This window comes from Oncorhynchus mykiss, chromosome 6 (assembly GCF_013265735.2).
Source record: "Oncorhynchus mykiss isolate Arlee chromosome 6, USDA_OmykA_1.1, whole genome shotgun sequence".
Classification (NCBI taxonomy): domain Eukaryota; kingdom Metazoa; phylum Chordata; class Actinopteri; order Salmoniformes; family Salmonidae; genus Oncorhynchus; species Oncorhynchus mykiss.
In genome coordinates, this window is record NC_048570.1 from 92,618,623 (window position 1) to 92,641,068 (window position 22,446).

Consider the following 22,446-nt stretch of genomic DNA (forward strand, 5'->3'; position numbering starts at 1 on the left):
CCTCTCTACCGTCTGAGTCTCTGACGAGTCTGGTTTCTCCTATCTCCCCTCTCTCCTCTCTCTCCTCTCTCTCCCCTCTCTCCTCTCTACCGTCTGAGTCTCTGACGGGCCTGGTTTCTCCTATCTCCCCTCTCTCCTCTCTCTCCCCTCTCTCTCCTCTCTCTACCGTCTGTGTCTCTGACGGGCCTGGTTTCTCCTATCTCCCCTCTCTCCTCTCTCCCCTCTCTCTCCTCTCTCTACCGTCTGAGTCTCTGACGGGTCTGGTTTCTACTATCTCCCCTCTCTCCCCTCTCTCCTCTCTCTCCCCTCTCTCCTCTCTACCGTCTGAGTCTCTGACGGGCCTGGTTTCTCCTATCTCCCCTCTCTCCTCTCTCTCCCCTCTCTCCCCTCTCTCTATCGTCTGAGTCTCTGACGGGCCTGGTTTCTCCTCTCTCCCCTCTCTCCTCTCTCCCCTCTCTCTCCTCTCCCTACCGTCTGAGTCTCTGACGGGCCTGGTTTCTCCTATCTCCCCTCTCTCCTCTCTCTCCCCTCTCTCCCCTCTCTCTACCGTCTGAGTCTCTGACGGGCCTGGTTTCTCCTATCTCCCCTCTCTCCCCTCTCTCAACTCTCTCCTCTCTCTCCTCTCTCCCCTCTCTCTACCGTCTGTGTCTCTGACGGGCCTGGTTTCTCCTATCTCCCCTCTCTCCCCTCTCTCCTCTCTCTCCTCTCTCCCCTCTCTCTACCGTCTGAGTCTCTGACGGGCCTGGTTTCTCCTCTTCTTTAGGTGTGGTCTGGTTTCTCCTATCTCCCCTCCTCTCTCTCCTCTCTCCCCTCTCTCTACCGTCTGAGTCTCTGACGGGCCTGGTTTCTCCTCTTCTTTAGGTGTGGTCTGGTTTCTCCTATCTCTCCTCTCTCTCCCCTCTCTCCCCTCTCTCTATCGTCTGAGTCTCTGACGGGCCTGGTTTCTCCTCTCTCCCCTCTCTCCTCTCTCCCCTCTCTCTCCTCTCTCTACCGTCTGAGTCTCTGACGGGCCTGGTTTCTCCTATCTCCCCTCTCTCCTCTCTCTCCCCTCTCTCCCCTCTCTCTACCGTCTGAGTCTCTGACGGGCCTGGTTTCTCCTATCTCCCCTCTCTCACCTCTCTCAACTCTCTCCTCTCTCTCCTCTCTCCCCTCTCTCTACCGTCTGAGTCTCTGACGGGCCTGGTTTCTCCTCTTCTTTAGGTGTGGTCTGGTTTCTCCTATCTCCCCTCTCTCCTCTCTCTCCCCTCTCTCCCCTCTCTCTACCGTCTGAGTCTCTGACGGGCCTGGTTTCTCCTATCTCCCCTCTCTCCCCTCTCTCCTCTCTCTCCTCTCTCCCCTCTCTCTACCGTCTGAGTCTCTGACGGGCCTGGTTTCTCCTCTTCTTTAGGTGTGGTCTGGTTTCTCCTATCTCCCCTCCTCTCTCTCCTCTCTCCCCTCTCTCTACCGTCTGAGTCTCTGACGGGCCTGGTTTCTCCTATCTCCCCTCTCTCCTCTCTCCCCTCTCTCTACCGTCTGAGTCTCTGACGGGCCTGGTTTCTCCTCTTCTTTAGGTGTGGTCTGGGAGGTCGAGGGTTCAGCCTGCTCAGTCTTCTCAGGTCCAGCTGAAAAAAGACAGACACAAGACACAACCAATAAGCAACATGTCAGATGTTTACATTTAACAGACTCTCTTATCCAGAGACACTTAACAGTAGTGAGTCATTTAACAGACTCTCTTATCTAGAGACACTACAGTAGTGAGTCATTTAACAGACTCTCTTATCCAGAGACACTAAAGTAGTGAGTCATTTAGCAGACTCTCTTATCCAGAGACACTACAGTAGTGAGTCATTTAACATACTCTCTTATCCAGAGACACTAAAGTAGTGAGTCATTTAGCAGACTCTCTTATCCAGAGAGACTTACAGTAGTGAGTCATTTAGCAGACTCTCTTATCCAGAGAGACTTACAGTAGTGAGTCATTTAACAGACTCTCTTATCCAGAGACACTAGTAACCAGCAGGTAGACTAGTGGTTAGAGGGTGAACCAGTAACCAGCAGGTAGCCTAGTGGTTAGAGTGTTGGACTAGTAACCAGCAGGTAGACTAGTGGTTAGAGGGTGAACCAGTAACCAGCAGGTAGCCTAGTGGTTAGAGTGTTGGACCAGTAACCAGCAGGTAACCTAGTGGTTGGAGGATGGACCAGTAACCAGCAGGTAGCCTAGTGGTTAGAGGGTGGACCAGTAACCAGCAGGTAGCCTAGTGGTTAGAGGGGGAACCAGTAACCAGCAGGTAACCTAGTGGTTAGAGTGTTGGGCCAGTAACCAGCAGGTAGCCTAGTGGTTAGAGGATGGACCAGTAACTAGCAGGTAGCCTAGTGGTTAGAGTGTTGGACTAGTAACCAGCAGGTAGACTAGTGGTTAGAGGATAGACCAGTAACCAGCAGGTAGCCTAGTGGTTAGAGTGTTGGACTAGTAACCAGCAGGTAGCCTAGTGGTTAGAGTGTTGGACTAGTAACCAGCAGGTAGCCTAGTGGTTAGAGTGTTGGACTAGTAACCAGCAGGTAGCCTAGTGGTTAGAGGATGGACCAGTAACCAGCAGGTAGCCTAGTGGTTAGAGCGTTGGACTAGTAGCCAGCAGGTAGTCTAGTGGTTAGAGTGTTGGGTCAGTAACCAGCAGGTAGCCTAGTGGTTAGAGTGTTGGACTAGTAACCAGCAGGTAGCCTAGTGGTTAGAGGATGGACCAGTAACCAGCAGGTAGCCTAGTGGTTAGAGTGTTGGACTAGTAACCAGCAGGTAGCCTAGTGGTTAGAGTGTTGGGTCAGTAACCAGCAGGTAGCCTAGTGGTTAGAGCGTTGGACTAATAACCAGCAGGTAGCCTAGTGGTTAGAGTGTTGGACTAGTAACCAGCAGGTAGCCTAGTGGTTAGAGCGTTGGACTAGTAACCAGCAGGTAGCCTAGTGGTTAGAGTGTTGGGTCAGTAACCAGCAGGTAGTCTAGTGGAGTGTTGATGAAACTCAGTGTGGTGTGTTGATGAGACTCAGTGTGGTGTGTTGGTGTGACTCAGTGTGGTGTGTTGATGTGACTCGGTGTGTTGATGTGACTCAGTGTGGTGTGTTGACGTGACTTAGTGTGGTGTGTTGATGTGACTCAGTGTGGTGTGTTGATGTGACTCAATGTGGTGTGTTGATGTGACTCAGTGTGGTGTGTTGATGTGACTCAGTGTGGTGTGTTGATGTGACTCCTAGTGTGGTGTGTTGATGTGACTCAGTGTGGTGTGTTGATGTGACTCAGTGTGGTGTGTTGATGTGACTCAGTGCGGTGTGTTGATGTGACTCAGTGTGGTGTGTTGACGTGACTCAGTGTGGTGTGTTGATGTGACTCCTAGTGTGGTGTGTTGATGTGACTCAGTGTGGTGTGTTGATGTGACTCAGTGTGGTGTGTTGACGTGACTCAGTGTGGTGTGTTGATGTGACTCAGTGTGGTGTGTTGATGTGACTCAGTGTGGTGTGTTGATGTGACTCAGTGTGGTGTGTTGACGTGACTCAGTGTGGTGTGTTGATGTGACTCAGTGTGGTGTGTTGACGTGACTTAGTGTGGTGTGTTGATGTGACTCAGTGTGGTGTGTTGATGTGACTCAGTGTGGTGTGTTGATGTGACTCAGTGTGGTGTGTTGATGTGACTCAGTGTGGTGTGTTGATGTGACTCCTAGTGTGGTGTGTTGATGTGACTCAGTGTGGTGTGTTGATGTGACTCAGTGTGGTGTGTTGACGTGACTCAGTGTGGTGTGTTGATGTGACTCAGTGTGGTGTGTTGATGTGACTCAGTGTGGTGTGTTGATGTGACTCAGTGTGGTGTGTTGACGTGACTCAGTGTGGTGTGTTGATGTGACTCAGTGCGGTGTGTTGATGTGACTCAGTGTGGTGTGTTGACGTGACTCGGTGTGGTGTGTTGTGACTCAGTGCGGTGTGTTGATGTGACTCAGTGTGGTGTGTTGTTGTGACTCAGTGTGGTGTGTTGTTGTGACTCAGTGTGGTGTGTTGATGAGACTCAGTGTGGTGTGTTGATGAGACTCAGTGTGGTGTGTTGATGTGACTCAGTGTGGTGTGTTGTTAGTCTGTAATAACTGGAAAGGTGGTACATGGATACAGACACCTGTTAATCTGTGCATTTGTCTCTGTTTTTGGGGTCCGTCCACCATGTCTGGATGGAGTTGTGCTTGTTGGGAACAGGGGTCGCGGTGGAGTTGATTTGGGTTCGTACCCTGTAATCATTGGGCCTCTCAGTGTGTGTGTGTGTGTGTGTGTGTGTGTGTGGTCTAATGAGGTCCTTCAGTGGTCCAGGCCATTACAGTCTCTCAGGGTTATGACAACCACAGGCTGAAGCGGCCTTAACACGGACCCAATCAACACTGAGATTAACATGCAGATGGGGCCCTGCGCGGCCTTAACACCGACCCAATCAACACTGAGATTAACATGCAGATGGGGCCCTGCGCGGCCTTAACACCGACCCAATCAACACTGAGATTAACATGCAGATGGGGCCCTGCACGTGTGTGTGTCAGAGGAAAGGGTCATCGTCTTTTTGATTCATGGCTCGTTAACCTTTAGTTACACCGTTTTTGGCATATGACATAGGCCTACAATATAATAATAATAATAATAATAGCCAGCAGCATACCACCCTGTCCACAGGGCAACATTTGATGACAAAGTATTCCGAGTCGGGGGAGCAGAATCTCGCAGGTTCCTGTATGTTTCGCACCATGTGTTGTTGGTCATTAAGCAGAGCCGACCACCTTTGTTCTTAGCCAGAGTGATTCTGCTTCCTATCCACTCAGAAATCGGTAAAACCTGCCAGTTGTATATAATCCCTCTGGATGTCGGAGGAAAGTCTCAGAAAAACAAGAGAATGTTACAGGATCTGATGTCCCTCCGGGAAGGAGATCCTCGCCCTGAGCTTGTCAAGTTGGTTCATTAATGATTGAACACTGGCGAGTAGAATGCTCGGTAATGGAGGATGGGTCGGCCGGCGTCTTAATCTCAGTAAAACCCTGCCACGTCTGCCTCTCCGTCAGCGTCTTTGCTTTCTACTCTCCTGTAGGACTCCCAAGCAGCTCGGCACCTCGCTGAAGAAACTAGTCCATTGTTTCGCCATCTCAGAGAACTCGGGCAGACGGTGAGTACCCAGCGATTCGTATTCTAATAGTTCTACTCAGGTGTATGTTGTGATGCACAAAACAAACTGATTAAGAAAATGTTTGGAAAACACACAAGAAAAATGTGCAATGTTTTGTCAGAGCGCGAGGCGAGACACCCTCTGTCGGCCCCATCTTACCAGGAATACTTGGTCATTAAATGACACCCTTTTTCACCTTCTGAAAGTGTTCTCAGGGATCATCTCCATGGCTGTGTTCATCCAGCCCCAATCTGACACCAGGAAGGAGCTCCAAGATCTTTATTGGACCGTGAACAAACTGGAGACTGCATTCCCGGAGGCAGTGTTCATTGTTCTAGGGGACTTTAACAAAAGTAATTTGAGAACCGTGCTCCCAAATTAATTACCAACACCTCGACTGTCTAACTCGCGGACATTCTACTCTTGACCACTGCTACACGTCTTTTCGACACGGGTATAAGGCCCTTTCCCGTCCTCCTTTCGGCAAATCCAACCAGGACTCCATCCTGCCTACAAACAAAAACTCAAGAGGGAAGTTCCTGTTGGCCAGGTCTGTACAGCGTTGGTCCGTCCAATCAGAATTCACGCTCCAAGACTGGTTTGATCACGTGGGCTGGAATATGTTCTGGGTCGTCTCTGGAGATAACGTCAATATAGACGCCGACTCAGTCACCAGAGATATCGTTAATATAGACGCCGACTCAGTCACCGGAGATAACGTCAATATATATTACGCCGACTCAGTCACCAGATATAACATCAATCTACACACCGACTCAGTCACCAGATATAACATCAATCTACACACCGACTCAGTCACCAGATATAACATTAATCTACACACCGACTCAGTCACCAGAGATATCGTTAATATATATTACGCCGACTCAGTCACCAGAGATAACGTCAATATACACGCTGACTCATTCACCGGAGATAACGTCAGTCTACACACCGACTCAGTCACCGGATATAACATTAATCTACACACCGACTCAGTCACCGGAGATAACGTCAATATACACGCCGACTCATTCACCGGAGATAACGTCAGTCTACACACCGACTCAGTCACCAGAGATAACGTCAGTCTACACACCGACTCAGTCACCGGATTAATCAGAAAATGCATAGATGACATGTTACCGATAGTGTACTTCAAAACGTTCTCGATTCAAAAAAAGTGAATGGATAGCAGCCTTCTAGGAAAACTGAAAGAGAGAACTGCCAGGTGACCGGGGGGAAAGTTTGGTGAAACTGTACAAATACGACAGCCGCAGATTGATCAATATGGCGACACACCGAGGCGTATGTGGCAGGGGCTCCAACAATAACAGATTACAAAAAGGAAGCTAGCTACATTGCGGTCACCAACACCATCCTACCAGGGGAGCTAAACACCTTTTTCTCAAGATTCGGTCACAATGACCCTGAGCTGCCGAGGAGAGTCCCCGATGACAATGTGGGCTATACACTCTAAGTTTCCACTAGGATTTACATCAACACACCACACTAGGTGTCACACCAACACACCCCACTAGGAGTCACACCAACACACCCCACTAGGAGTCACATCAACACACCCCACTAGGAGTCACACCAACACACCCCACTAGGAGTCACATCAACACAGCACACTAGGAGTCACACCAACACACCCCACTAGGAGTCACACCAACAGACCACACTAGGTGTCACACCAACACACCCCACTAGGTGTCACACCAACACACCCCACTAGGAGTCACACCAACACACCCCACTAGGAGTCACACCAACACACCCCACTAGGAGTCACATCAACACACCCCACTAGGAGTCACACCAACACACCCCACTAGGAGTCACATCAACACACCCCACTAGGAGTCACATCAACACAGCACACTAGGAGTCACACCAACACACCCCACTAGGAGTCACACCAACAGACCACACTAGGAGTCACATCAACACACCACACTAGGTGTCACATCAACACACCCCACTAGGAGTCACATCAACACACCCCACTAGGAGTCACATCAACACACCCAACTAGGAGTCACATCAACACACCCCACTAGGAGTCACACCCCACTAGGAGTCACACCCCACTAGGAGTCACACCAACACACCCCACTAGGAGTCACACCCCACTAGGAGTCACACCAACACACCCCACTAGGTGTCACATCAACACACCCCGTACAGTGAAGAAGGAAACCAAGAGCAGGACTGACAGCCATTGTTCTGTTACTGGATGTCACCTATAGGTCTGTTTCCATAGAGACTTACAACACTGTCACACAACATAAATAGTTTTTTTGATTTCAACTATAGATCTGGATCTCACCTATAGGTCTGGATCTCACCTATAGGCCTGGATCTCTCCTATAGGCCTGGACCTCACCTATAGGCCTGGACCTCACCTATAGGCCTGGACCTCACCTATAGGCCTGGACCTCTCCTATAGGTCTGGACCTCTCCTATAGGTCTGGACCTCTCCTATAGGTCTGGACCTCTCCTATAGGCCTGGACCTCACCTATAGGCCTGGATCTCTCCTATAGGCCTGGACCTCTCCTATAGGCCTTGACCTCACCTATAGGCCTGGACCTCTCCTATAGGCCTGGACCTCCTATAGGCCTGGACCTCTCCTATTGGCCTGGACCTCACCTATAGGCCTGGACCTCACCTATAGGCCTGGATCTCTCCTATAGGCCTGGATCTCACCTATAGGCCTGGATATCACCTATAGGCCTGGACCTCTCCTATAGGCCTGGACCTCACCTATAGGCCTGGACCTCACCTATAGGCCTGGACCTCACCTATAGGCCTGGACCTCACCTATAGGCCTGGACCTCTCCTATAGGTCTGGACCTCACCTATAGGCCTGGACCTCACCTATAGGCCTGGACCTCACCTATAGGCCTGGACCTCTCCTATAGGCCTGGACCTCACCTATAGGCCTGGACCTCTCCTATAGGCCTGGACCTCTCATATTGGCCTGGACCTCTCCTATAGGCCTGGACCTCACCTATAGGCCTGGATCTCTCCTATAGGCCTGGACCTCCTATAGGCCTGGACCTCTCCTATTGGCCTGGACCTCACCTATAGGCCTGGACCTCACCTATAGGCCTGGATCTCTCCTATAGGCCTGGATCTCACCTATAGGCCTGGACCTCTCATATTGGCCTGGACCTCTCCTATAGGCCTGGACCTCTCCTATAGGCCTGGACCTCACCTATAGGCCTGGATCTCTCCTATAGGCCTGGACCTCTCCTATAGGCCTGGACCTCTCATATAGGCCTGGACCTCTCATATAGGCCTGGACCTCTCCTATAGGCCTGGACCTCTCCTATAGGCCTGGACCTCTCCTATAGGTCTGGACCTCACCTATAGGCCTGGACCTCTCCTATAGGCCTGGACCTCACCTATAGGCCTTGACCTCACCTATAGGCCTGGACCTCTCCTATAGGCCTGGACCTCCTATAGCCCTGGACCTCTCCTATTGGCCTGGACCTCACCTATAGGCCTGGACCTCACCTATAGGCCTGGATCTCTCCTATAGGCCTGGATCTCACCTATAGGCCTGGATATCACCTATAGGCCTGACCCTCTCCTATAGGCCTGGACCTCACCTATAGGCCTGGACCTCACCTATAGGCCTGGACCTCACCTATAGGCCTGGACCTCTCCTATAGGTCTGGACCTCTCCTATAGGCCTGGACCTCACCTATAGGCCTGGACCTCACCTATAGGCCTGGATCTCTCCTATAGGCCTGGACCTCTCCTATAGGCCTGGACCTCTCCTATAGGCCTGGACCTCTCCTATAGGCCTGGACCTCACCTATAGGCCTGGACCTCTCCTATAGGCCTGGACCTCACCTATAGGCCTCGACCTCACCTATAGGCCTGGACCTCACCTATAGGCCTCAACCTCACCTATAGGCCTGGACCTCACCTATAGGCCTCGACCTCACCTATAGGCCTCGACCTCTCCTATAGGCCTGCAGTGTGTCCTGCTGTGTGTCCTGCTGTGTGTCCTGCTGTGTGTCTTGCTGTGTGTCCTGCTGTCTACCTTCCCGCTGGCTGCTGGGTTAACTCTATCCCTCAATGCAGTATGAGACATTGAGGATTACCACGTACAGCTGACTGTGAGCTGTTTAAAATGTCTGTGACCGTTTCTCATCAACAACAGGTTGGCGTGTTTGCATGCCTCAAAGAGCTACAATGACCAAGAAATAGTGTAAACACGATAAAAAAGTACTTGTACATGCTACAGGGATAGTTGTGAGACACGTAACTTCATGTAAAGTTGCACGAAAAACATTCATGTGTAACAGTTAGACGCACATCCCTGCTGTGTGGCCTGCAGACTAGGAGACAGCAGTACAGTACAGCTCTAACACAAAGCCTTACAGACAACGCCAAGACAAAGAGAACCCATAACCAACGTAACGACAACATACAAAACATAACGACAACATTTTTACATTTAATTTGACCTTTATTTAACTAGGCTAAGTCAGTCAGGAACAAACATCAACCCAAACGCAACGTGTATACAGAACGTTAACGAGAACATTCACAGAACATAACGACAACATCAAACCAAACGCAACGTGTATACAGAACGTTAACGAGAACATTCACAGAACATAACGACAACATCAAACCAAACGCAACATGTATACAGAACGTTAACGAGAACATTCACAGAACATAACGACAACATCAAACCAAACGCAACGTGTATACAGAACGTTACGAGAACATTCACAGACGCTAACCAAATCAAGCACTAAACATACAGATAACGTTGGCCTTACCTTTCCTCTGCACCGACACCTCCGTCCTGACCTCCCCATTAAAGGTTGTTGTTTCTAATTGGCAGAGATACGTCAGGTAAAATGACTAGTTACCACGGCGACACAACATATCCACACGCTGCCTCGTGGAGAGTAATGTATGACGGAATATGACCAGTTACCACGGAGACACAACATATCCACACGTTGCCTCGTGTAGAGTAATGTATGACGGAATATGAGGGGAGTCATAGACACAACATATCCACACGTTGCCTCGTGGAGAGTAATGTATGACGGAATATGAGGGGAGTCATAGACACAACATATCCACACGTTGCCTCGTGTAGAGTAATGTATGACGGAATATGAGGGGAGTCATAGACACAACATATCCACACGTTGCCTCGTGTAGAGTAATGTATGACGGAATATGAGGGGAGTCATAGACACAACATATCCACACGTTGCCTCGTGTAGAGTAATGTATGACGGAATATGAGCGGAGTCATAGACACAACATATCCACACGTTGCCTCGTGTAGAGTAATGTATGACGGAATATGAGGGGAGTCATAGACACAACATATCCACACGTTGCCTCGTGTAGAGTAATGTATGACGGAATATGAGCGGAGTCATAGACACAACATATCCACACGTTGCCTCGTGTAGAGTAATGTATGACGGAATATGAGCGGAGTCATAGACACAACCGAAGTTACTGTACCACACAAACAAAACACAACCACTTCCTTCATAATATTGACTGAAAATGAGCTGAGCAGGCATGAATACAAGTATCCTCTTCTAGGGAAGAGTGAGATACAGTTCAGATGAAAACGTCTATTTTGGAGTGATAGATAGTAGACAGAAGATGAAGAGATACTCAGTAACTCGATAGGACAATGGAAGTTGTTGTGATAGATAGTAGACAGAAGATGAAGAGATACTCAGTAACTCGATAGGATAATGGAAGTTGTTGTGATAGATAGTAGACAGAAGATGAAGAGATACTCAGTAACTCGATAGGATAATGGAAGTTGTTGTGATAGATAGTAGACAGAAGATGAAGAGATACTCAGTAACTCGATAGGATAATGGAAGTTGTTGTGATAGATAGTAGACAGAAGATGAAGAGATACTCAGTAACTCTCGATAGGACAATGGAAGTTGTTGTGATAGATAGTAGACAGAAGGTGAAGAGATACTCAGTAACTCTCAGTAGGACAATGGAAGTTGTTGTGATAGATAGTAGACAGAAGATGAAGAGATACTCAGTAACTCTCGATAGGACAATGGAAGTTGTTGTGATAGATAGTAGACAGAAGGTGAAGAGATACTCAGTAACTCTCGGTAGGACAATGGAAGTTGGAGTGACAGACGGATGTCCTATGTACTAACAACGGAAACCCTTCAGAAGGGCTGGCATGAAGTGACAGTACAGGGTGACGACATGAGGAGGAGGTGACATTGTTGACATCCCTCTTACCTTGTCTAACTCTCCTCTGACCAGGGCCTCTAACATCTCTGCTAAATCCCGTCTCTGGAATAAGGGGACGATGGAAGACACCATAGAATTACATATTAGAACTCGTTTAATAGGATCTCTGTAGGAGAGACATTCAGTCAGCCTCTGTGTTTACCAGTTCCCCCAAGTCCCCTGACACCCAGAGCTGTGGTGTGGAGTAGCCATTAGAGCAGCGCTCTCCAAACCTGGTCCTGGGGGGGAGACCCAGAGCTGTGGTGTGGAGTAGCCATTAGAGCAGCGCTCTCCAAACCTGGTCCTGGGGAGGGACCCAGAGCTGTGGTGTGGAGTAGCCATTAGAGCAGCGCTCTCCAAACCTGGTTCTGGGGGGGAGACCCAGAGCTGTGGTGTGGAGTAGCCATTAGAGCAGCGCTCTCCAAACCTGGTCCTGGGGGGGAGACCCAGAGCTGTGGTGTGGAGTAGTCCAATAGAGCAGCTCTCTCCAAACCTGGTCCTGGGGGGGAGACCCAGAGCTGTGGTGTGGAGTAGTCCATTAGAGCAGCTCTCTCCAAACCTGGTCCTGGGGGAGACCCAGAGCTGTGGTGTGGAGTAGCCATTAGAGCAGCTCTCTCCAAACCTGATCCTGGGGGGAGACCCAGAGCTGTGGTGTGGAGTAGCCATTAGAGCAGCGCTCTCCAAACCTGGTCCTGGGGGGTAGACCTGATCCAAAAGCCTCTCAACACCTTGGTGCTGCCTTACACTAGAGACTCGTGTTGTGTGAGAAGTGAAGAGCAGAGGTCAAGTCCACCTGTGTTCCTGGATTACAGGGACGTGACTGTTCTGTCCTCTACTGGAGTGACCTTCACTGAGTCCTCAGGCCACCAGGCAGCCAGACCTGTCCCCATGCAGCCTCCTCCCTCCCAGCACTCTCATCCTTAATCAGCTTTCAATACAGGCTAATAAAAGCTGGATAAGAGCCAGCCTCTGGCCGACCAATCTCTTTATCTCAATAGCACTGTCTCTAGGTCTCTCGTTGTACTGGACTGTGTGTGTCACTGAGCTAATGAGTCTGATGCTGCTGTGAAGCTAACAGTCTGATGCTGCTGTGAAGCTAACAGTCTGATGATGCTGGGAAGCTAACAGTCTGATGCTGAAGGTGAAGCTAACAGTCTGATGCTGAAGGTGAAGCTAACGGTCTGATGCTGCTGTGAAGCTAACAGTCTGATGCTACTGTGAAGCTAACAGTCTGATGATGCTGGGAAGCTAACAGTCTGATGCTGAAGGTGAAGCTAACGGTCTGATGCTACTGTGAAGCTAACAGTGTGATGTTGCTGTGAAGCTAACAGTCTGATGCTGCTGTGAAGCTAACAGTCTGATGCTGAAGGTGAAGCTAACAGTGTGATGCTACTGTGAAGCTAACAGTCTGATGTTGCTGTGAAGCTAACAGTGTGATGCTGCTGTGAAGCTAACAGTCTGATGCTACTGTGAAGCTAACAGTCTGATGCTACTGTGAAGCTAACAGTCTGATGCTACTGTGAAGCTAACAGTCTGATGTTGCTGTGAAGCTAACAGTGTGATGCTGCTGTGAAGCTAACAGTCTGATGCTGCTGTGAAGCTAACAGTCTGATGCTGAAGGTGAAGCTAACAGTGTGATGCTGCTGTGAAGCTAACGGTCTGATGCTACTGTGAAGCTAACAGTCTGATGCTGCTGTGAAGCTAACAGTGTGATGCTGCTAACAGTGTGATGCTAATGTGAAGCTAACAGTCTGATGCTGCTGTGAAGCTAACAGTCTGATGCTGCTGTGAAGCTAACAGTCTGATGCTGAAGGTGAAGCTAACAGTGTGATGCTACTGTGAAGCTAACAGTCTGATGTTGCTGTGAAGCTAACAGTGTGATGCTGCTGTGAAGCTAACAGTCTGATGCTGAAGGTGAAGCTAACAGTCTGATGCTGAAGGTGAAGCTAACAGTCTGATGATGCTGTGAAGCTAACAGTCTGATGCTGCTGGGAAGCTAACAGTCTGATGCTGCTGGGAAGCTAACAGTCTGATGCTGAAGGTGAAGCTAACAGTGTGATGCTACTGTGAAGCTAACAGTCTGATGTTGCTGTGAAGCTAACAGTGTGATGCTGCTGTGAAGCTAACAGTCTGATGCTGAAGGTGAAGCTAACAGTCTGATGCTGAAGGTGAAGCTAACAGTCTGATGATGCTGTGAAGCTAACAGTCTGATGCTGCTGTGAAGCTAACAGTCTGATGCTGAAGGTGAAGCTAACAGTCTGATGCTGCTGTGAAGCTAACAGTCTGATGCTGCTGTGAAGCTAACAGTCTGATGCTGCTGTGAAGCTAACAGTCTGATGCTGCTGTGAAGCTAACAGTCTGATGCTGAAGGTGAAGCTAACAGTCTGATGCTGCTGGGAAGCTAACAGTCTGATGCTGAAGGTGAAGCTAACAGTCTGATGCTGCTGTGAAGCTAACAGTCTGATGCTGCTGTGAAGCTAACAGTCTGATGCTGCTGTGAAGCTAACAGTCTGATGCTGCTGTGAAGCTAACAGTATGATGCTGCTGTGAAGCTAACAGTCTGATGCTGTTCTTTGAGAGAATAACAGGTTGAGCAGGTTTCTGTTTCTGTTGAAGCCCAGCACTAAAACAATTATTCAACAATATAACTCCTCGTGTAGTCATTTATGAGGGCATAGTGAATGTAGAAGGTCCCTGTGGCAGTAGTGAATGTAGAAGGTCCCTGTGGCAGTAGTGAATATAGAAGGTCCCTGTGGCAGTAGTGACTATAGAAGGTCCCTGTGGCAGTAGTGAATATAGAAGGTCCCTGTGGCAGTAGTGACTATAGAAGGTCCCTGTGGCAGTAGTGAATGTAGAAGGTCCCTGTGGCAGTAGTGAATATAGAAGGTCCATGTGGCAGTAGTGAATATAGAAGGTCCCTGTGGCAGTAGTGACTATAGAAGGTCCCTGTGGCAGTAGTGAATGTAGAAGGTCCCTGTGGCAGTAGTGAATGTAGAAGGTCCCTGTGGCAGTAGTGAATATAGAAGGTCCCTGTGGCAGTAGTGACTATAGAAGGTCCCTGTGGCAGTAGTGAATATAGAAGGTCCCTGTGGCAGTAGTGACTATAGAAGGTCCCTGTGGCAGTAGTGAATGTAGAAGGTCCCTGTGGCAGTAGTGACTATAGAAGGTCCCTGTGGCAGTAGTGACTATAGAAGGTCCCTGTGGCAGTAGTGGATATAGAAGGTCCCTGTGGCAGTAGTGAATATAGAAGGTCCCTGTGGCAGTAGTGACTATAGAAGGTCCCTGTGGCAGTAGTGAATGTAGAAGGTCCCTGTGGCAGTAGTGAATATAGAAGGGCCCTGTGGCAGTAGTGACTATAGAAGGTCCCTGTGGCAGTAGTGAATATAGAAGGTCCCTGTGGCAGTAGTGACTATAGAAGGTCCCTGTGGCAGTAGTGACTATAGAAGGTCCCTGTGGCAGTAGTGACTATAGAAGGTCCCTGTGGCAGTAGTGAATATAGAAGGTCCCTGTGGCAGTAGTGAATATAGAAGGTCCCTGTGGCAGTAGTGACTATAGAAGGTCCCTGTGGCAGTAGTGAATATAGAAGGTCCCTGTGGCAGTAGTGAATGTAGAAGGTCCCTGTGGCAGTAGTGAATATAGAAGGTCCCTGTGGCAGTAGTGGATATAGAAGGTCCCTGTGGCAGTAGTGACTATAGAAGGTCCCTGTGGCAGTAGTGGATATAGAAGGTCCCTGTGGCAGTAGTGGATATAGAAGGTCCCTGTGACAGTAGTGAATATAGAAGGTCCCTGTGGCAGTAGTGACTATAGAAGGTCCCTGTGGCAGTAGTGGATATAGAAGGTCCTTGTGGCAGTAGTGGATATAGAAGGTCCCTGTGGCAGTAGTGGATATAGAAGGTCCCTGTGGCAGTAGTGACTATAGAAGGTCCCTGTGACAGTAGTGACTATAGAAGGTCCCTGTGGCAGTAGTGAATATAGAAGGTCCCTGTGGCAGTAGTGACTATAGAAGGTCCCTGTGGCAGTAGTGAATGTAGAAGGTCCCTGTGACAGTAGTGGATATAGAAGGTCCCTGTGGCAGTAGTGGATATAGAAGGTCCCTGTGGCAGTAGTGAATGTAGAAGGTCCCTGTGGCAGTAGTGAATATAGAAGGTCCCTGTGGCAGTAGTGACTATAGAAGGTCCCTGTGGCAGTAGTGAATATAGAAGGTCCCTGTGGCAGTAGTGGATATAGAAGGTCCCTGTGGCAGTAGTGACTATAGAAGGTCCCTGTGGCAGTAGTGGATATAGAAGGTCCCTGTGGCAGTAGTGGATATAGAAGGTCCCTGTGACAGTAGTGAATATAGAAGGTCCCTGTGGCAGTAGTGACTATAGAAGGTCCCTGTGGCAGTAGTGGATATAGAAGGTCCTTGTGGCAGTAGTGGATATAGAAGGTCCCTGTGGCAGTAGTGGATATAGAAGGTCCCTGTGGCAGTAGTGACTATAGAAGGTCCCTGTGACAGTAGTGACTATAGAAGGTCCCTGTGGCAGTAGTGAATATAGAAGGTCCCTGTGGCAGTAGTGACTATAGAAGGTCCCTGTGGCAGTAGTGGATATAGAAGGTCCCTGTGGCAGTAGTGGCTATAGAAGGTCCCTGTGACAGTAGTGACTATAGAAGGTCCCTGTGGCAGTAGTGAATGTAGAAGGTCCCTGTGGCAGTAGTGGCTATAGAAGGTCCCTGTGACAGTAGTGACTATAGAAGGTCCCTGTGGCAGTAGTGACTATAGAAGGTCCCTGTGGCAGTAGTGACTATAGAAGGTCCCTGTGGCAGTAGTGGATATAGAAGGTCCCTGTGACAGTAGTGAATATAGAAGGTCCCTGTGGCAGTAGTGGATATAGAAGGTCCCTGTGGCAGTAGTGACTATAGAAGGTCCCTGTGGCAGTAGTGACTATAGAAGGTCCCTGTGGCAGTAGTGACTATAGAAGGTCCCTGTGGCAGTAGTGACAAGGCCATCAGACTGTTAAACAGCCATCACTAACATAGAGAGGCTGCTGCCAACATCCAGACTCAAATCTCTGGCCACTTAAATACATGGACATAATAAAGGTTTCACTAGTCACTTTAAATAACGCCACTTTAATAATGTCTACATACCCTACATTACTCATCTCATATGTATATACTGTACTCTACACCATCTACTGTATCTTGCCTATGCCGTTCGGCCATCGCTCATCCAGATATTCTTATTCATCCCTTTACATTTGTGTGTATAAGGCAGTTGTTGTGATTTTGTTAGATTACTTGTTAGATATTACTGCACAAGCATTTCGCTACACTCGCGTTAACATCTGCTAACCATGTGTATGTGACCAATAAAGTTTAATTTGATTTGAATAGACGTAATACATGGTTCAGTAGCTCCTCCCAGGAGGCATAGCTTCCTGGTCCCTGGTACTGTACAGGAAGGACAATACTTTATGATCATTGATTAGGACCATAGATTAGGACCATAGATTAGGACCATAGATAAGGACCATAAATTAGGACCATAGATTAGGACCATAGTATAGGGCCATAGTATAGGACCATAGATTAGGACCGTAGATTAGGACCATAGATTAGGACCATAGTATAGGGCCATAGTATAGGACCATAGATTAGGACCGTAGATTAGGACCATAGATTAGGACCATAGATTAGGACCATAGTATAGGACCATAAATTAGGACCATAGATTAGGACCATAGATTAGGACCATAGATAAGGACCATAGATAAGGACCATAAATTAGGACCATAGATTAGGACCATAGTATAGGACCATAGTATAGGACCATAGATTAGGACCATAGATTAGGACCATAGATAAGGACCATAGATAAGGACCATAAATTAGGACCATAGTATAGGACCATAGTATAGGACCATAGATTAGGACCATAGATTAGGACCATAGATTAGGACCATAGATTAGGACCATAGATTAGGACCATAGACTCGTACCATAGATTAGGACCATAGATTAGGACCATAGATTAGGACCATAGACTCGTACCATAGATTAGGACCATAGATTAGGACCATAGATTAGAACCATAGATTAGGACCATAGATAAGGACCATAGATTAGTACCATAGTATAGGGCCATAGATTAGGACCATAGATTAGGACCATAGATTAGGACCATAGATTAGGACCATAGATTAGGACCATAGCGGTCCCTGTAATAATAAAGACTGATATAAAGTCCAGTACCTTCTCCCAGTGGGTCCAGTGTGTGGATCATCAGCTGGAAGATGGTGTTTCTGTTGGTGCTGTTGTGGAGAGACGCATTACTGCCTCCTCTCTGGAGAGTGGGCTTCACCTGGGACATAACAAACACACCACACACACACACACACAGGGTTGAAGCCACGGCAGATCACGCCAGGTTACATTCAGGTAAAGACCTCTTTTTGCTGGTCACTTAAATGACATCTAAAAAAAATGTAAAAAAATATAAACTATTTTACAATCAGTACACAACCTGATCATGACATCACAATCAAAGAGTGTTGAGACCTTCAGTTTTTCTCTGTCTCTCTTCTGGGGTGAGTCTTGAGGTAGTGGTTTGGGTTCTGGTGAAACATTGTTTTGAGGTGGATCAGGTGGTGGATGTCCACTGTTCTGCTGTAAATACAGGAATACTTTAGTACACGTTCACAATAAGAACCAGAGGGAGGAGAAAAGGCAGACTGTTAAAGAACTACTCCAGTGGGCTAAATATACTGAATGGCTTTTACATGGTCAGGTTGTATTCTGATTGTAAAAAGGAAAGTCTGTTTTTAAAAAGTATGTTGTTTCAACCAGAAAAGAATGTCTTTATGAAATCCCATGCCAACATTTGCCCAGCTGGGTAGAGGATGCATAATGGGTGTCTACTGAAGACAGGATCAGCCAAAAACAGGATTAGCCTAGTGGTTAGAACGTTGGACTAGTAACCGGAAGGTTGCAAGTTCAAATCCCCGAGCTGACAAGGTACAAATCTGTCGTTCTGCCCCCTGAACAAGGCAGTTAACCCACTGTTCCTAGGCCGTCATTGTAAATAAGAATTTGTTCTTAACTGACTTGCCTAGTTAAATAAAATAAAAATATAACAACAGTGATATTAGTGAGAACAGGTAACTGCCAAAATAAAGGAGAACAGCAACATAAAGTGTTTTAACAGGGCGTTGAGCCAGAACAGCTTCAATGGCATAGATTCTACAGGTGTCTGGAAGTCTACTGGAGGGATGTGACATCGTTCTATTGGAGGGATGTGACATCATTCTTCCACCAGAAAATTCCATAATGTGGTGTTTTGTTGATGGTGGTGGAAAACACTGTCTCAGGACCCACTCCAGAATCTCCCACACAGTGCATTCCCGAGTGGTGCAGCGGTCTAAGGCACTGCATTGCTTAGGGGCGTCACTACAGACCCGGGTTCGATCCGGGGCTGTAATCACAACCAGCCGAGATCGGGAGTCCCAAAGGGTGGAGCACAATTGGCCCAGCGTCTTCCGGGTTAGGGGAGGGTTTGGCCGGGGTAGGCAGTCATTGTAAATAAGAATTTGTTCTTAACTGACTTGCCTACTTAAATAAATAAAAATAAGTATTCAGATCCCTTGACTTTTTCCACATTTTGTTAAATTACAGCCTTATTCTAAAATGGATTAAATAAAACATTTTCCTCAATCTACACACAACACCCTAGAATGAAAAAGCAAAAACAGGTTTTTAGAAATATTGTCAAATTTAATAAAAATAAAAAACAGAAAAAACAGAACAGAAAGTGTTCAGACCCTTTGCTACGAGACTTCAAATTGAGCTCAGGTGCATCTTGTTTCCATTGATCATCCTTGAGATGTTTCTACAACTTGATTGGAGTCCACCTGTGGTCAATTCAATTGATTGGACATGATTTTGGAAAGGCACACACCTGTCTATATAAGATCCCACAGTTGACAGTGCATGTCAGAGCAAAAACCAACCATGAGGTCGAAGGAATTGTCCGTAGAGCTCCGAGACAGGATTGTATCGAGGCACAGATCTGGGGAAGGGTACCAAGAAATGTCTGCAGCATTGAAGGTCCCCAAGAACACAGTGGCCTCCATCATTCTTAAATGGAAGAAGTTTGGAACCACCAAGACTCTTCCTAGAGCTGGCCTCCTGGCCAAACTAAGCAACCGGGGTGAGAAGGGCCTTGGTCAAGGAGGTGACCAAGAACCCGATGGTCACTCTGATAGAGCTACAGTGTTCCTCTGTGGAGATTGTAGAACCTTCCAGAAGGACAACCATCTCTGCAGCACTCCACCAATCAGGCCTTTATGCTAGAGTGGCCAGACGGAAGCCAATCCTCAGTAAAAGGCATATGACAGCCCGCTTGGAGTTTGCCAAAAGGCACCTAAAGGACTCAGATCATGAGTAACAAGATTCTCTGGTCTGATGAAACCAAGATTGAACTCTTTGGCCTGAATGCCAAATGTCATTTCTGGAGGAAACTTGGCACCATCCCTACAGTGAAGCATGGTGGTGACAGCATCATGCTGTGGGGATGTTTTTCAGCGGCAGGGACTGGGAGACTAGTCAAGATCGAGGGAAAGATGAACGGAGCAAAGTACAGAGAGATCCTTGATGAAAACCTGCTCCAGAGCACTCAGGACCTCAGACTGGGGTGAAGGTTCACCTTCCAACAGGACAACGTCCCTAAGCACACAGATAAGACAATGCAGGAGTGGCTTCGGGACAAGTCTCTGAATGTCATTGAGTGGCCCAGCCAGAGCCTGGACTTGAACCCGATCGAACATCTCTGGAGAGACCTGAAAATAACTGTGCATCCACCTGATAGAGCTTGAGAGGATCTGCAGAGAAGAATGGGAGAAAATCCCCAAATATAGGTGTACCAAGCTTGTAGCGTCATACCCAAGAAGACTCGAGGCTGTAATCGCTGCCAAAGGTGCTTCAACAAAGTACTGAGTAAAGGGTCTGAATACTAACATTTCTAAAAAACAGTTTTTGCTATGTCATTATGTGGTATTGTGATGTCATTATGTGGTATTGTGATGTCATTATGTGCTATTGTGATGTCATTATGTGCTATTGTGATGTCATTATGGGGTATTGTGATGTCATTATGTGGTATTGTGTGTAGATTGATGAGGGGGAAAAAAACAATTGAATCCATTTTAGAGTAAGGCTGTAACGTAACAAAATGTGGAAAAAGTCAATGGGTCTGAATACTTTCCGAATGCACTGTAAGTGTTCAATTGGGTTGAGATCTGGTGACTGAGATGACCATGGCATATTGTTTACATCGTTTTCATGCTCATCAAAGCATTCAGTGATCACTCGTGCCCTGTGGACGGGGGCACCGCCATCCCATAGGGGCATAGCCATGGTAACCAAAATAATGGTCTGCCCAGCATTTTATACATGACCCTAAGCATGATGGGATGTTAATTGCTTAACTAACTCAGGAACCACACCTGTGTGGAAGCACCTGCTTTCAATATAATTGATATCCCTCAAGTGTTTCCATTATTCTGGCAGTTACATGTACTTGTTTGTTGATAGGTTCAAAAGTACCGATGGTAGCACCCTGGATACACTACTACAAGTGCCTTAGTCCTGATAGGTTCAAAAGTACTGATGGTAGCACCCTGGATACACTACTACAAGTGCCTTAGTCCTGATAGGTTCAAAAGTACTGATGGTAGCACCCTGGATACACTACTACAAGTGCCTTAGTCCTGATAGGTTCAAAAGTACTGATGGTAGCACCCTGGATACACTACTACAAGTGCCTTAGTCCTGATAGGTTCAAAAGTACTGATGGTAGCACCCTGGATACACTACTACAAGTGCCTTAGTCCTGATAGGTTCAAAAGTACTGATGGTAGCACCCTGGATACACTACTACAAGTGCCTTAGTCCTGATAGGTTCAAAAGTACTGATGGTAGCACCCTGGATACACTACTACAAGTGCCTTAGTCCTGATAGGTTCAAAAGTACTGATGGTAGCACCCTGGATACACTACTACAAGTACCTTAGTCCTGATTTAAAGGTTCAAATATACCTACTGGGGTTCTATGAGTTGCCTACAACAGTATAAACCGTGTACTTGCATGTCATTTTCTTAGCAATCCCACACCAACCATCATACTAATGGGGATCCCCATTAGTTCCTGCCAAGGCAGCAGCTACTCTTCCTGGGGTTTATTATGGATCCCCATTAGTTCCTGTCAAGGCAGCAGCTACTCTTCCTGGGGTTTATTATGGATCCCCATTAGTTCCTGTCAAGGCAGCAGATACTCTTCCTGGGGTTTATTATGGATCCCCATTAGTTCCTGCCAGGGCAGCAGCTACTCTTCCTGGGGTTTATTATGGATCCCCATTAGTTTCTGCCAAGGAAGCAGCTACTCTTCCTGGGGTTTATTTTGGATCCCCATTAGTTGCTGCCAAGGAAGCAGCTACTCTTCCTGGGGTTTATTTTGGATCCCCATTAGCTGTTGCCAAGGAAGCAGCAACTCTTCCTGGGGTCCAAACACATTAAAGCACTTAATACACACATAAAACTAAAGATAAAACAGTACATCATATAACATTATAACGTCACTACATATCTACAATACATAATGTATAACACCACCATACAACAATATTACGACGTATGTGTTGATGGGTTCTGATTTCTAAATGTGAAATATGAAATATACTTATTCATGTCACTGAGGGAGAGAGGGGAATGTTGAACGTTTACATTAAGTCAGGATATGTTTTTGTTAGTCATCAGGGATCCTATGGGAGGAGGAAGAGACGCAGTCTGGTACAAGTCAACATGGCAGCCGTGAGTTTTGGGAGGAGTGAGGAATTTGGGCGGAGGTCTTGGTTAGATGAAGTGAGGAAGAACATACACTACCGGTCAAATGTTTTAGAACTCTTACTTATTCAAGTTATAAAAATATATATATATATTTTTTTTTTAACTATTTTCTACATTGTAGAATAATAGTGAAGAC

At 47.4% G+C, this 22,446-nt stretch overlaps 1 protein-coding gene across 4 annotated transcripts in view; it reads right to left on the reverse strand.

The window, feature by feature from the left end:
* The window catches only part of LOC118964979 (sodium/potassium/calcium exchanger 1-like), a 57,121-nt gene that overhangs the window by 18,858 nt on the left and 15,817 nt on the right, over nt 1-22,446 (reverse strand). The window contains exons 4-8 of one of the 4 annotated variants that reach the window (XM_036981557.1): nt 17,970-18,077; nt 17,664-17,772; nt 11,442-11,495; nt 9,971-10,024; nt 1,510-1,601 (exon numbers count right to left, since the gene is read on the reverse strand). In XM_036981557.1, coding sequence (XP_036837452.1) covers nt 1,510-1,601; nt 9,971-10,024; nt 11,442-11,495; nt 17,664-17,772; nt 17,970-18,077 — 417 coding nt within the window. The remainder of the gene's footprint in view (nt 1-1,509; nt 1,602-9,970; nt 10,025-11,441; nt 11,496-17,663; nt 17,773-17,969; nt 18,078-22,446) is intronic. The other 3 variants (XM_036981560.1, XM_036981558.1, XM_036981559.1) reach the window with 3 other exon arrangements.